Source organism: Cherax quadricarinatus, chromosome 65, assembly GCF_038502225.1.
Source record: "Cherax quadricarinatus isolate ZL_2023a chromosome 65, ASM3850222v1, whole genome shotgun sequence".
In the NCBI taxonomy this organism is placed as follows: Eukaryota; Metazoa; Arthropoda; class Malacostraca; order Decapoda; family Parastacidae; genus Cherax; species Cherax quadricarinatus.
In genome coordinates this window covers 5,642,660-5,659,152 of record NC_091356.1, presented here as the reverse complement: position 1 = coordinate 5,659,152, position 16,493 = coordinate 5,642,660, and the positions used below count along the sequence as shown (strand labels likewise).

At 36.6% G+C, this 16,493-nt stretch overlaps 1 protein-coding gene and 1 long non-coding RNA gene across 8 annotated transcripts in view; both read right to left on the bottom strand.

The window, feature by feature from the left end:
• Positions 1 to 16,493, bottom strand: part of LOC138854638 (uncharacterized) — a 111,905-nt gene that overhangs the window by 21,254 nt on the left and 74,158 nt on the right. The window lies entirely within an intron of this gene.
• Positions 1 to 16,493, bottom strand: part of sav (scaffold protein salvador) — a 28,567-nt gene that overhangs the window by 8,914 nt on the left and 3,160 nt on the right. For 2 of the 7 annotated variants that reach the window (XM_053793764.2, XM_053793767.2), the window contains exons 2-3: positions 16,285 to 16,336; positions 11,102 to 12,468 (exon numbers count right to left, since the gene is read on the bottom strand). In XM_053793764.2, coding sequence (XP_053649739.1) covers positions 11,102 to 12,390 — 1,289 coding nt within the window. In that variant the 5' untranslated portion in view covers positions 12,391 to 12,468; positions 16,285 to 16,336. Of the gene's footprint in view, positions 1 to 3,261; positions 3,317 to 4,475; positions 12,469 to 16,284; positions 16,337 to 16,493 lie in introns of all 7 variants that reach the window. The other 5 variants (XM_053793765.2, XM_053793766.2, XM_070098900.1 and 2 more) reach the window with 4 other exon arrangements.

The following is a 16,493-nucleotide window of genomic DNA, read 5'->3' as shown; positions in this document are numbered from 1 at the left end:
ATGGACAAAGAATGAGGAAACAGAACAAATGAGTGAGACAACAGCACAGCAGTATAGGCAAAATGGAAAAAAAACAAACAAACTGACATATGTATAGGTCAAACATACATAAGAGACAAAGAAACAGGAAGGCTACAAAAATTTAACCATTAGACAAGACTTATTAAAAGAGGAAATGACAAAAATAAAAGATATACACACTGCCAAAAAGTTTAGTAATGAAAAATTAGCAAGAAAAGAAAATTACTAGAGAGTAATAATATCAAACTCTTATCAAACATAGTGCAGTATCTCAAAAACCAGAGGATGGATAAAAAAAGGGGGGATAGATAAATACAATTCGGATACAAATACTGTGTATGCAAACACAGATGGAGTGATCTCAAAAAGACTAGAATTAAGGGATAATGAATTATAAATGAGAAGTCTGACATTGTAACTGAAAGCAAACATTAAAACAATGTACATTTTCTATATGAAACAACATTAAAGATTAATTACACCTGGAGATGAGAGAGAGTGGAAAGAAAGGTAAAAACTTTGTTCTATTGGGCAAAGAATCACTACAAACTAGAAAAATTAAAATCACTAGCATAAATGTCTAACATTGCAGTGCAAGAAATTCAAGATAAAAGTGATATTCTGTAGCTACTTAGAACTGTGAATACATAGAGTGCATCATTCAGCAACATATGGGGGAGAAGCATTTAACAAGACAATTGAGAGGCTGCAAGTTGCATAGCAAACTCTTTAGTTCTTGATCAGTAAACACCTGTATACTAAATATATTAAGCTCCTATAACAGTCACCAAAATTATTCAGTAAAGAAATGGATGGGTACACTACATTTAATTAGATTTCAAGAATGCTTTAAACAGAGTTCCTAATGAAAGATTAATCTGAAAACTACAAAACATACTGTAGGAAGCAACCATTACTGAGGATTTTATGTTGTCTGATTAAAAGAAATATGCTAACAATGGTAAGAAAGTGGGATGCCCCAAGGACTACCACTTGCCCTGATGATGCTAAATTTACGTAAATTAACGGCTTTAATTATGGGTAAGTTTTCAAAGCATTAGATATCTCCTCATTAGTTGACAGGAAGAAAAGAGAAGACATAATCACATAAGATAATAAACAAATACAAAAGAATAGACTAGGAAGATTTCCTAACATCATTAATAAGGATACTAAACAGTTGCTAACAGAATGGCAGTACAATGAGATAGCTTACAAGAGGAAGTAGTAAATACAGTAAACCTTCAATATAATAGATGCTGATATAATAGACTTTCAACCCTTTCAGGGTCGAGAGGCCCTCTCCTAATCTCGTTCTCAGGGTCGAAAATTTTTCGGAAAAAAAAAAATTATTTTTTTCTTATGAAATGATGATCTTTTCCCGAGCATAATGACACCAAAAGTATGAAATTTGATGGAAAGCTTACGGAGTTATGCTCTCGCGAAGTTAGCGGTCTCGACGATGTTTACGCATCGGCAATTTTGCCCAATTTAAGCCCTATTTTCAACCAATTTCAGTGTACTAGTTGACAAAAATCATATCTATTTGGTTAGAGCTCCATTTTTTCTATGGAATGAGTACAAGAAACCACCCATTTACCGATTTCAAGTATCCAATAAAGTGGTCAGAAATTGGCAATTTTGCCAATTTCACACAAATTTCAGAAGACACCAATTTCCAAATAGGATCCAGAATAAGCAAGACAGAGATTCCTGGAACTAAAATAACATTTTCTTTGTTCATTAGTCATGTCCCCAGGCCCCTCTTACATCTGTTTTGCTTTCAACTTTGAATTTTTATTCTCACAAAAAAATAGAAGATTTACTGTTATGCAGATTACTGCATTAGTGTAGAAAGGGTGTAGAAATGGTATAAATAATGTCAGTGCACTTGTGGAAGAATATTAGACTCACCAGTTGATGTGTATTGGACACTTGGCATGATTTGTTTACTTTTGAAATTTGGTAAAAATCGAACATTTCTGCTACTTTGAGCTCAATTTCAAGGTACTTTTCATTGTGAAACCAATCAAAATCATCTCAATTTCTGTAAAATGTCTTCCATTCTATAAAATGAGACCAGGAAAACTAGAATACACCCATAAATACTATACAAAAATACACTGCAAAGTCACTGTTTTAAACCAAAAACACGGTCGAAGTTTTTTTTTTTCTCATTATACACTGTGTGCTGCAGAATTTTTTTTATACTGTGCACACTGACCACATAAGACCCATTCTTTCATATGTAGGCCTACCAGCTTTCTCTCACTAGATTTGAAGGCGCTAGAATTTAAGCATTCTAGTACGTCAATAACCCTGGTGCGTAAGCCATACTAGTACGTCGGAAACCCTGAAAGGGTTAAAACTGGGCAAAATCCACTGGGTAAATTGTACTTTTATTTATTTTCAATGTTTACTGCAGTGTATCTGTAATTTGTGGTAAGTGCTATATTAGGTATATACAGTAGAGTACTTTAGTGCATTTTATTGCTATTTTTTAACATTGTTCAGATATATCAGACATCCCTTATTAGTTAGTTATATCGAGGGTGTTACTGTAGTAAAACCACATGTAATTTGAAAAAATTATTAAATAAAGGACATAAGCATAGATCTGCGCCTTAGTTACAAAAGAATACATTCATCCCCACAAATTCAAGAGTTTTCATATTCACAGATTTTGATTATCCAACTTTTATTTGAGGGCAGTTGCCAAAAAGATTCAGTTATCCAACATTCTTTCTGGCTCAATGACGCCCTATTTTTTTTTATGGTCATTATTTCTTATGAATGTCAACATTAACCACATAAGATCAGTGCTGCATATTTACAGAGATATGGTATCTGAAACATAAAATGAACTCAAATCTTAAATATTATTTGCAGTGTCCTTCACAGGATCCCAAGGAACCTTTCCCATGAATTTGTAGGGAAGACAGTAACTACAAATAGGTAACTACACCTACACCATCCCCCCCCACACACACACACAGCATTTATATATCATACACTCTATGCACACAGTGTACAGTTGTACATACAAAATACATATGGTAATTCAATTCTAAATTCAGATAGAAACTTTACTCCTCTACAATGTACTGTTAATGTTTTGAACAAATTAAATGTAAAAGGTTAGATGGAAATGTTTTCCCAGGTTAAAACTGTAAATAGTTCTTGAAACTGTATAGAGTACTTCTATTTAAAGCAAAATATAAAAGAAAACTTCATTTATACCATTACAAATTACAGCATTTCTTCATGCAGTTTATTCTAAGTGGCTTGAGCGTTACTGTAAAAAATTTATCATACATAAGTTATAAGTTAATATGTTGAAAATAAATTTTTATAACGTACTGGCATAGGTATTTAAAAATAAGGAAATACAAATATTTTTTAGTACAGTACAAGTGTCCATCGCTTTATGTGAATCTGTTATTATGCAATGTCCTGGTTCTATTACTAATTGTGTATATGCAATATACATTTGCTGTATTCAGTCAGCATAGCTTGTAAAGCATACTAAAGATTCTCATTGTGCTCAAATAAGTGTTTATGGCCTAGAACACTTATACCGCATAAAACAAGGGACACCTACTTAAGAATGCATGCCAATTCTGTAATATAATGTACATGCCACTGATATAGCGAAAAAAATACTCACATCCGACCACTTGAAATCATGTTATGAACGTGCAACATTTTCCCTGGCCTCAGTGCAACACATTAACATTATAGTTTATAACCCTATGTCAGCAACTATGCAGGAAGGGTAATAGGATAATCATTAAGAGGTGTGCATGAAACAGAAGGTTTTGCAGTATACTTTTATCTACGTAAGAGGTTTCTCCAATTCAAGCATGTAGTTTAAGAATCTTAGCATCAACATTCTGCACAAATTACCATCAAGCTTCCACATATACTACCTACATATTCATTTGTTTCCATCTGTCACTGAAAGAGGACTTACAAACCTCTTGGTCTTGAGCTGATTATTACAATGATCAGCGAAAAACCAAAACACTCGTGTATTCCCAGTCAGCAAAGACACAACAGAGATCAATATAAATGCAGTGGATAAGAGGGTTCAACTGGTCTACAAACATAATGCAGCTTTTCATTTCCATGCATATGTAATAAAAGCCTAAAGTTTAAATCATGTAATCTCTTAACTAGTTTGCAATTTTTCAGTACACTAAAACAGCTCATACTTACCATCTATTGAACATCTGATCGCTACATCCTTCTATGCTTACCCCTACTTAATGCTATTTTACAAAACCACATCTTTCATTTGGCTAACAGCACTACATTCGATTTTGTTAATTTATATCCAGCCACTACTCAGATTTACTTATTTTCATCTAATTTTACACTTTTGGATAATTCCATTTTATTATCCTTTAAATTTTAATATAAATTAAGGGTACCTAAGAATGCTGAATCCTTACATCTCTAAAGGGTTTATTTGGTGATAACATCAGGAGTACAGTATATCCATTCCTTTTATCATTTGGAATCATTATATTGAATCATCTTTGCAAAAGCTTCATGTACTGTACCTGGTCCATGTAATGTAAGCATGAAAAGAAATAAAAATAAAATGACAGACCAAACAAAATGTCATTTTTTTCCATCTACAGGAGCATACCTACCAAGCATAAAGTATATCCTCCAGTATACATTTCCTGTAAATTCTACAAGGGATTTTTAAGTTACTTGCACAGTACCAGTTGTACCAACTCATCTAATTTATTGCAAACTCAAAATACAGTTACAGTATACAGTGGACCCTCGACCAATGATGGCATTGTCTAACATTAAATCTGACCAGCGATACATTTTAACGCAAAAATTTTGCTTCGCCTAGCGCTAAAAAACTCGACCAACACGATTCGTTCCGTTCGAGACGCGTCCACTTGTGGCCAGTGTTTACAAGCCAGCCAGCCACCGTGGTCCCATCTAAACATACAATTGGAACATTTCATATTATCACAGCGTTTTTAGTGATTGCACCTGCAAAATAAGTCACCATGGGCTTCTAGTGCCAACCCTACAGCAAAAAGGGTGAGAATTACTATGGATATGAAGAAAGAGATTATTGCTAAGTATGAAAGTGGAGTGCGTGTCTCTGAGCTGGCCAGGTTATACACAAAACCCCAATCAACCATTGCTATTATTGTGGCCAAGAAAATGGCAATCAAGGAAGCTGTTCTTGCCAAAGTTGCACCTACGTTTTTGAAACTGAGATCGCAAGTGATAGATGTTGAGAGACTGTTATTGGTGTGGATAAACGAAAAACAGATAGCAGGAGATAGCATCTCTCAAGCGATCATATGTGAAAAGGCTAGGAAGTTGCATGACGATTTAATTAGAAAAATGCCTGCAACTAGTGGTGATGTGAGTGAATTTAAGGCCAGCAAAGGTTGGTTTGAGAGATTTAAGAATCGTAGTGGCATACATAGTGTGATAAGGCATGGTGAGGCTGCCAGTTCGGACCAAAAATCAGCTGAAAAATATGTACAGGAATTCAAGGAGTACATAGACAGTGAAGAATTGAAACCTGAACAAGTGTTTAATTATGACACTGACATTGTTTAATTATGACACTGACAATGTTGTGAAACACTTTAGGAATGTCATAAAGGAACGGGTACAGGCCTCGGACAGATATGTTGTGCGACAGAGGTCCAGTGACCCTCAACCTGGTCCTAGTGGCATTAAAAAAAGAAGGGAAGTAACCCCGGAAAAGGACTCGACACTTCAAGTCCTAATGGAACGGGATTCCCCTTCTGAACACTAACACCATCCACACTCTCCCCTCCTCCCATCCCATCAATCATCACCAGATCTTCAATAAAGGTAAGTGTCATGTAATTGTACATGTCTTCTTCAGTTTGTGTGTATTAAAATAAATATTTCATGTGGTAAAAAATTTTTTTTTCAATACTTTTGGGTGTCTTGCACGGATTAATTTGATTTCCATTATTTCTTATGGGGAAAATTAACTCAACTAACGATAATTTCGATTAACGATGAGCTCTCAGGAACGGATTAATATCGTTGGTCGAGGGTCCACTGTACAGTACTTTAGAATAAATATATGTATAATATACGTACATGTATTGTATTCCTGAATAATTCAGTACCATACTATAGTAGATAATGAGATTTAATTACAGGTACTTATTTATATTATGAACAGTTAAAGGAAAAAAAGGTTATTAGAGCTGTCAATACAAATGACATTCACTATCACAGCAATACTGACAAAAAATAATACAGTAATCTGCTATGAAGACAGGAATAGAAGAAAGTGTTTCAAAGTCAGTTATCTTTAAGTAGAAGCGATACCATGATGTAAAATATCTAGCAGTATGTATCCAGTATGACCTCGATTTCAATATTTGGAGGTGCGACTTTGCTGGGACAATTTTTTTAATAAAATAATTTTTAAAAAACACACGGATTTACGTAAGTGGTAAACGGTTTGGCAGAGGATGAGATAAGTGTGTGGGCATGTAGTGCCTGTGGTTCAAAATGATGATAATGGACAATAAATCTGCTAATGAGCTAAAAGTGTACATTTTAAACTAATTTAAGTACATGTATGTAGCCTTAAAATCTGAAATCAGAATTGATCCAACACATAAGGATTGTTTTGGCTACATAAAAATTGGAAAAATTTTTCATACAATTTGAGTATTCCTGAGAAGCTGATTCCAATTAAATAGCATGTACATACATCAATTGTGCAATATTCTTGATTTTTAATAAAACAATACATTACAAAAAAATATTTAAGTAAAAATCCTGACCTGCCAGGGTGACTCTGACTTCAATTTTTGAAATCAACATACTTGAGTTAATAAACTGCATATACATTTATAGCAGTGACAGACAAATCTGTTTTTTTGTCCAGTGTAAATAGTCATAAATGGTTACATGGTATTCAATAACACTGAAAGAAAATGTAGAGTATAACTTTGGTGTATCTGTGTCTAGCACCAGGAATAATATTAGGAGAGAAGTAAATAATGAAACTGAATTTTATAGGAATGCAGTTAGAAGCCTGGAATGCATATAAGTATGTTTATGGAGCAACTTGCAATGTAGACAGACTGACAGATGTTGTAGTGGCCAGGCTTAGGTAGTGTATGTCTGGCAGTGTGACAGAGACACAGATGATGATCAACCAAATGCAAAGTATGTGGTCAGTCCTATGGTCACAATCTTGAACACTGTGTTTAATTATCTACTTACTGAAGAATATACAGATAGACAGTATAGTAACCTATGTGATATGGCAAGATATCTTATTAATGAAAATAAGCTACCAGACATATTAAGCAACAACTACTCCCAAATTGCTAGCAACAGGTAAGTTAACTGTAGATATAAATTCAGATGTACTCCTGTAAACCCACCCTTCTGGGCCTAATTTCTAGGCCTTTTGTGTATCCATATCCTCTTGTGATACTGTCCACCGGATGAACATGGGGTGAACAATAAACTAACCACTTTGGTGGCAAAATCTAATCTATCCACAATAAACTCTTCTTACTGCTTTTTCTGAATTTCAATATTAACACCATAAAATTCATAATAAAGGAAATATAGTCAAAAAGGTTGTGAAAGTGACCCACTAAAATTGTGGTGACTGCATCTAAAAATCAAAACCATCCACAGAATATATTTACAAATAATAATTGTTATTATTATAATCAGGGAAACACTAAACCCATAGGGGCTATACAATGCATGGGTAATGGAAGATGATCAGTTTTGAACAAAGGAAGAGGAGAATTAGTCCACTTTCTGGAATCAAGAGCCCTTTACTGGCACTAAGGTACGTACTTTCCTTGAGAAAACTGAAATATGAACAAAGGATCTTCCCAGACCAAATATCTGTTTCATTAAGTTTTTATGAGACTGAATATTAATACTGTTAGAGACATATTTTAAGGAAAAATGACCACTGTGTATGCACTATACACCTATGGGTTGTGAATGTTGCAACAAGGAGAAGGCTGGAGGCAGTGGAGATGTCATGTTTGAGGGCAATGTGTGGTGTAAATATAATGCAGAGAATCCGTAGTTTGGAGATTAGAAGGTGTGGGATTACCAAAACTATTATCCAGAGGGCTAAGGAGGGGTTATTGAGATGGTTTGGACATGTAGAGAGGATGGAACGAAATAGAATGACTTCAAGAGTGTATAAATCTGTAGTGGAGGGAAGGCAGGGTAGGGGTCGGCCTAGGAAAGGTTGGATGGTGGGGGTTAAAGGAGGTTTTGTGTGCAAGAGGCTTGGACTTCCAGCAAGCATACGTGAGCGTGTTAGATAGGAGCAAATGGAGACAAATGGTTTTTGGGACTTGACGTGCTGTTGGAGTGAAAGCAAGGTAACGTTTGTGAAGGGATTCAGGGAAGCCGGCGGGCCAGACTTGATTCCTGGAGATGGGAAGTACAGTGCTGTCACTCTGAAGGAGGGGTGTTAATGTTACAGTTTTATAACTGTAGTGTAAACATGCCTCTGGCAAGACAGTGATGGAGTGAGTGATGATGAAAGTTTTTCTTTTTCGGGCCACCCTGCCTTGGTGGGAAACGGACGTGTTAATAATAAAAAATAAAAAAAATTTCACTGATATAGGGGATACACCAGCTAGCTTGAAATCCAGATAATAGTACAGTGCAGGATGAGCCGCACATACGATAACCCGCATGCAGGACATGTGTGGGTTGCAAAACACTAAACCTATGCACGATATTAAGTGCAAGGAGTGGTGAAGGCTAAATTCTCTACCCACTTAGATTGAGACACAGGTTGTACTAAGACTTTTCCCATCTATGGAAACAAAAATTAATTGCTTAATATTAAGAAGTAAAATTTAAATGTAGTATCAAGTTTTACATGTAACAGCAGAATGCTTTCTTATGCTGCAAATAGACATCTTTTATAATTAATTATTAAAGTTAATTTTGCATGCACTGTGCCATGTAAATAATATAAAGGTGTTTTTTCAAATGTATGAATGAACAAATACTATATGTATGCACCATTTTGTATAGAAACCATCAAACCATAATTTTTCAGTTGAAGATTATAAGACAATAGATTTCACCTAATTAAGGTAACTAAATGTACAGCCTCTCTTCACTTAGCGACGTACTTGTATACTGACGACTTGGACTTATGATGGGCTCTCTGACCAGTATGCATACCTAAATAATGTATATTAGAGCTGATTTCTTTTATCTTGTTTATGACAATATACAGTACACTACTGTATAAACATTTAAAAATATACTAAAAATCTTATATATGCTGCAAAGGTGACATTAAAATAATATCAAAGATGGCTGACACAAACCCACTACCATTATAGTATGCTCCTTGCTTAGCGACAAATTTGTTTACCGACGTAAAGAGAGGCTGTATACTATGTACTCCCTTCATATCCACAAGTTCTGTGTATATATTCAAATATCACAAGCTAGTTAGTTACCTATACAGTGAGTAAGTGCATGTACATGTGCATGTAAGCCCATTATTTGCAACTAGGTTTTTTTCAGGCATTACTATGGCATTATCTGTGGTGAAAACACCCAAGACTGTATTGATGTATATACCTGAAAATTCACTATTAACAAGTAGCCTATGTTGATATAAAAATGAACAGTACTTCAATTTTACATAAATCTTTTATGAAATGCATCAATATTTGTTTCATGAATGTCTGATGCATGTTTCATGGACTCTCATTCTATTGGTATACATGTGAATTTTATTTAAGTTTTCTGTATTAATGTAAAACATTTTGATTTTTTTTCTTTTGTATCAGATGTATTTATAATTTGTACTACATACTGATGCATAAAATATTACACAAATTATGATATAATTTCTTATATGATTATTATTATTATTATATTTATGACAGGGGCACTAAGCTCACTTGACTCGTATAATGCTTGGGGTTAATGGGAGGCAATCGGGTTTGATCCAAAGTAGGGAAGGGCAGGTTCAAGGAGTCTCCCTTCAGAGGTACATTTTATATAAGTATACATTGTAAACTGATAGTGAAAAATTGCGACTATTAAAAGTGTTTGGAAAGCAACCAGTTTCTCAACAATATATTGTGTTTACTTTGCTTTACCACAGTTCTCCTAAACACATCTCTTACAAAAATCGAGGTCTTACTGATCTTTCTCCCTTTTATCATAAATATATTTATCTTTATGAATACTGTACATAATTCTAACACTTCTAACAGAACAAGAGGAACAATACACTATTAATTTACTTTCTTTAGCTTATGTAGTTTGTTGTTAAGAAAGAGCATAAAACGCTTCAGAATTTGAATGAAAGAATTGACTAGTGGACCAAAAGTGTTGTTGCTGTTGCTATAAGATACCTATAATATAATTATTCTTTATACTGTATCTAAGCAATACTTTGTAGACCATGAAAGTCCAAGATTGATCTGAAAACATTTATTGATCAATTACATTAGTTACCAAATGGAATGCTCTTCTTTAAAGAAAGAAAATACTACAATAAAATGCATAATTTTTGTTTTTTGAGTAGAGAGAGAGGTGCATAACAAAGGACAAACTTAGAAATAACTTTGGAAAATTTTAAGCTATTAGTGCAAAAATTGAATATAATACGTAGAGCAAACCAAAGCTAGTTGTAATCATAAGCTTAAAACAAAGAAGAGCAAGAATAAATCTGACTCACCCCAAACATCAAATGGTGCAGCTTTGACAGGTCACATGAGCAATACCACAAGAAGCATATAAAAGCAAAATGCCCCATCAAGGGTTTTTCTTATCTTTGGTAATAGAAAGAGAAACAGGTGCAACACCAGAAACTAATACTTTACTATGCACAGCCAAACATCAGATTAGAACCTAGAGATCACAGGCAAGACTATAATAAATTTCTACGTGACACTAACAGTTTCCCCACTGAAAAGCTGCCACAAAAAAAGCCATACAGTCCCCAAACATATTGAGGAAGTTAATCACACTAGAACCACTATGTGCACATCATACAAGTTTAGGCAAATATTACACTTTGGATTCAAATAAGTTGTCAGCATTTAGTATCTGCTGCTTGAAATGTTCTGGTGTAGAGACATTCTCACTATGAGCATCATCTTCACTTATTTCTGTAATAGTTACTCCAGCACCACTTCCTGCTCCAGACGGCAGGTTCATCTGTTGCATTCTTCGCTCAATTTCACGGGTTAATGCAATACGATACATTTCATAGCTCATGACAATACCGTGAAGCTCATGTTTAAAAAGTCTATTTAACATAGCTTGATAACAGTCAAGCTCAGGGAGCCGGAAAAGTTCCCATCTTAACTTGTGGTCATGATCAGGAGATGCTTGAGAATAGACACGGAGCCAGTAAGGTATCTCTTCATGCAAGTACGGAGAAGCTGGCATCAAAGATAAAGGCTGACGAAAATCAGTATGGTGTGGAATGGGCAGGGCTCTGTGGGGTCCTAAAACAGTATTCTCTGGAATTCTTGGAAGATACTGCTGTGCACATGGGTGTTCATACTGAGCTTGTCGGGTAATATGGTTTACATAGTAAACGCCATGTTCAAGAGACTCAATTCGCTCCCATCCAGCTGGTAATCCCTCTTTCTCTAAAGGATGTGACCAATGTGTTGTCTTTGTGTTATGATCAATGTAGTACTTGCGACCTCTTAATGTATAATCAACAGACCAACCAGGAGGAAGTGGTAGTTCTTGCTCTAATCTTGGAGAGGGAGGCTGAGGTGATCCACTTCCCATGTGAGTATTGGACTGAGATAATTGATTTTGTCCTGACTGCACTAAGAAGGAATAGCATACACCCTGTGGTGTCTGATCTAAAGGAGACCTAATATGATTCGGACCATATAAAATTTGGTCCAGGCTGTGTTGGGAACCAGTATAATGATTAATAAATGTATGATTAAACATAGCTGGTGAAGAAGGTGCCTGTTGCTTCAGCAATCCATCTAAACTGCCTCTACTCCCTAAGTACATGCCACCTAAATGCTGTACAACTTCTCCAACATTAGGTGTGTATTTTCCTTCAGTTCCTCCATGAGACATGCCATTTAATGGCGCTCTTGAGCTAGTAGAGTATTTTTGGACCATTGGTGAGGATTGATGAGATGGTGGGTTGCTGCTGCTAACATATGGTGGGGTGATGGTGCTTTTTCTTTTTCTCATGTCGTTTTGATTTGCATTCGGCCAAACATTAATAATGGGCACCTCTGGAGGAGAGTCTTTCTTGATGTATTTTCCAACAAGGCTGTCACAACTAGCTGTTGTATCCTTTTTGCGGGAGTTAGACAGCATTTTGAAGAGTATAACACAGGTGTTGATTCAGGTCACCTCTGCTTCTCTTCACTGATGTCTTAACTAGCCATCTCGACACTGTAAGAGATGTTTCTAATTAGCCACAGTTGCTTTCGCAGTGTTGTTTGCTCTGTACTAGTTAATACAATATGCTTTCAGTATACCAATAATAAACACCACAGCTGTACATATATAATCAGCCTTTGTTTAAGTGCATATGAGATGATAAGTACATATTTTGTTTTAAATTAGAAATTCATAATTTTGAAAAAAATATATCACTTGTTTGTGATGAAATGAAGAAAGAAAATAGTGAACCATGAGAAAGTTGTATACTGCATATTAAGTGTTTGCAAGGGTATTTATTAAGTGAAGACAGAGAGAAGTCCTGTACAATACAGTACAATTAAAAGTACTTTACTCTGTGGGGGAGGGGGGAATAGAAAAACAAAATGTTAATAACAAAAATGTATTCAATGAAAGTAATGGTAAGAATAGGAAACAAAAGTGGAGGTAAATAAAGTACAGTATAACAAATACATACTGTTTATGACTTCCATGGGTCATAGAAGCAAGTAAAGTTTGGTGGTAGATTTTTCCTTTTTAGATGAAATGCTGTTAAAGTACATGTACGTATTATGGTATGTATTATATCATATTCTGTACTGTACTGTATACCAAAACAAAATGAGTAAATTAACTAGAGCTAACATTTTTTCCTTTCAAAATTACTACCCATATTTGGGCAATATTTCCTTCCATATACCAGAAGGCAGGGTTCAGTGTAGAATTCACTGATGACCCTTAACCCTTAAACTTAAACCCTTCTATGTCCATGTGCAGGGGACTCCGAACGTAGATCTACGTTTTTTTTTTTTTACATGCTTTCAAATGGGGAAAATCAAGGCTGGAGCGCTACGCATGTGAACATAGATCTATGTTTCGACAGTTTAAGGGTTAAACCTCAACAAGCACTACTGCCCATTAATTACCATAACTGTACAGTATGCACAGAAAAGGAAAGATAATTTACATTTTCATAATTTTAGAGCATTATATGCACTTTCATTATCCTTAGGGAATGGCATAACTGCTACAAGAACTAGTGATGATCACACCACCAGTGAATGAAGCCATTAGTAATCATCATCATCTTCCATTCACCAGTCATGGTACAGTACTACCAAAATATCGTCCTCACAAAATGGCTAATGATAACATAAGTAATGAACTGATTTTGTAAAGCTGTGAAATTATAAGGATGCTGAGTAACCGCACACGAATGCAATCTAAGAGGTTACAGTACACGTAATTCTTGCTGTGCAACACCACAAAACCCTACAGAAGAACTGAACTGCCAAATCCACAAGCTACAACAATTGCAGCACACTGACATGTTACTGAACATGCCTGATGGTACTTGGAACTGTGGTGGTGGGTACAAAAAAAAAAAAAAATACTGTACCATGCATGAGCAGTGAGTTAGTCTGATTGGTCACCTTGTCGACTGCTTGGATTCAGAAATTTTGTGCTCCAATTGTGATGTTTTCTCAAGAATTGTGGAGTCTTTAAGTTTGACAGTTCCCGGATAGACCTACAGGCGGCAGGTTGTGTAGCGGGCTAGCTGCGGGATTTTCAAGGATAGCTCCTGGTCAAAGAGGCTGACCAGGTCCCTACTTAACAGAACTCAGTGTGAATGCTTTGAGAAGATACCAGAGCAGCGAACGGACATCCCAGTGCATCGTTTCAGCTTAAATAGTTGAAGTGTTGTGCAGTTTCAGAGGATTTGGTGTTGTCGAGTCAGGACCAGTCAGCGCCTCCCCCCCTCTCCGCTGGGGGGGAGGGGGAGGGCGTGTGTAGTAAACAGTGACCCTCTCATAACGCCTCACCCCTGCCCGAGTCCCCCGCCTCACCCACCCAACTCCCAGCGCCACCCCATCTGTAGAGGGTGCTTCTCCCCTAACCCACGATGTCAGCGATGGCACTGCAGGGAGTGCCGGGCTCACAGGAACTTCCACTACAGGGACAGCATCGTGGAGTTCGGCCGCAAGGCAGCTGCCAGGTGTGCCACAGGCAGTGTGTACTCAGTTCCTTAAGCTTCAACATCCGTGCACACGAGGGCCTGGGATCTTCAATCAACTTGGCGTCCACCAGGACGCTGACATGTCCCTAGGGGAGCTCTGCATCGGGCTGCTAACGGAGTCACTGGCTTCTTGGACCTCTTGGGGAGGGTCGATGGTGCTCGTGCAAGCAGCAGATCCCGGGGCAACTTGCTGCTGTTTGCAATGGCTGTCTACCGAGGAGAGACAGGCACCTAGCAACATCTGTTGTTGGGGCAATGGATGAATTCCCTGCTATGTTTGTTAACTGCTCATTACTCTGTAATTTGTCTATGATTGTAATCATGTGATAACGTGTTTATCATTCATTACCTTTGAAACTTGTCATGATTTTGACCAGCTCTACCTGGAGCTCATTACCTTTGTAAATTCTCATGATTAATGTGTTTATGATTCATTACCTTTGCAATTATTCATGAGTGTGACCAGCTCTACCTGGAGCTCATTACCTTTGTAACTTGGTCATGATTATGACCAGATCTAGTTCATTACCATTGTAACTTGCTCAGCTATCAAAACTTTGGAGTCCAGTCCCTGGACCAATTATGTACCTCTGTAATCTTTTGACTACCGCCCACAGGATGGGTATGGGGTGCATAATAAACATATTAAACTAAACTTTAAGTTTGAGTTTTCATCTATACATCTAAATTCACTTGTCTACTGTGGCATATGTGCTCTGGGAAGGCTGATGATGTAGAACAAGCCTCTAAAAGATATATGAAGCAAAAAGCATGATGATAAGCAGGAACACAGGATGGATTCGCTGCCTCTTAGAAGTCAAGTGAAGCTCCAAGTATGGTGGTTGCTTGACAGAATGACCAACAGTTATCCATATACCAGGGTCAACCCAAAAAAAAAGGCACACAGATAAAGGATAAAAATATTGGCCTCATCTGTTGACCAGTATACAAAGAGGAAATGAAAATAAAAAAAATTAAGAAATAATACTGATTGAATACCACTTGAAATACACTGCATATTATCCTTAGGCAGGCCTAGCCAGTCACATTATCCACCTCATTTGCCTACTATTTGAAGACACCTTATAGTCATGTATTTTTTATATAACAAGTATTGTGATGCCTGTGCACTTCTAGAAAGATAACTCCAAGGGTTACTAACTCAGGACAACCCAAGAAGCCAAGAACAGAATGGGTGAGTATCATTAGGGTCTTTTTTTTTTTAAGTCCTCCCCAACGATGCAACCTCAACAGATGACTAACTCCCATATGTTTCTCCTGACCCAAGGTTTAACTTGGGTACTTTCAGCTATAATCCAGATGTACTACAACTGAAGGTGAATGTGTTTCCTATGCTGGGTCACCCTCCCTTTGTAGGAAACAGCGAATGCATTAAAACCTCAATAATGACTACTAAAATGAGATGCTACATTACAAATAGCTAATGTTAGATTGGAGCTAGGAGGCTTAAGTTAGGCTCTGAGCCTAACTTGCAGATGCAGAAAACATGTACACATTTCCACAGACAAAACATTAAGAAACTGATTCATTCACCAACCGATTTTGGCTGTGGTGGTTCATATTCATTTCTGCTGTACAACGTCTCATCTGCCAAGAATAATTTTATTATATAATTTTTTGTTTTGTTTTGCAAGAGTACTCACTACAGTACAGTAGTGCCATAGGGGAACAAATTAATGTATCCTGTGTCCTTAAATAATGAAAATAGCACTGCAGAAGAGTAAAGTATGGGTTTGTACTTCAGTTTAGTCCTGAAAATATATACACATGTACAGTATATAGAGTGATACCTTGCATATCTGGCCTGCCATTATCTGAACCTCACCAATGTCCGAACCGGCCCTGGGAAAGGGAAAAATTCTAAAATTATTACCAAGACATCTGAACAGCCATTCGGATAGAAGGCTGAATCAAATTTGGTGTGCACTTTAGTGTACCTGTTGGCCAGTAGGAGCCATGCTCTTCACCACCCTCGACACCCACTGTTCTCAGTCCCGCT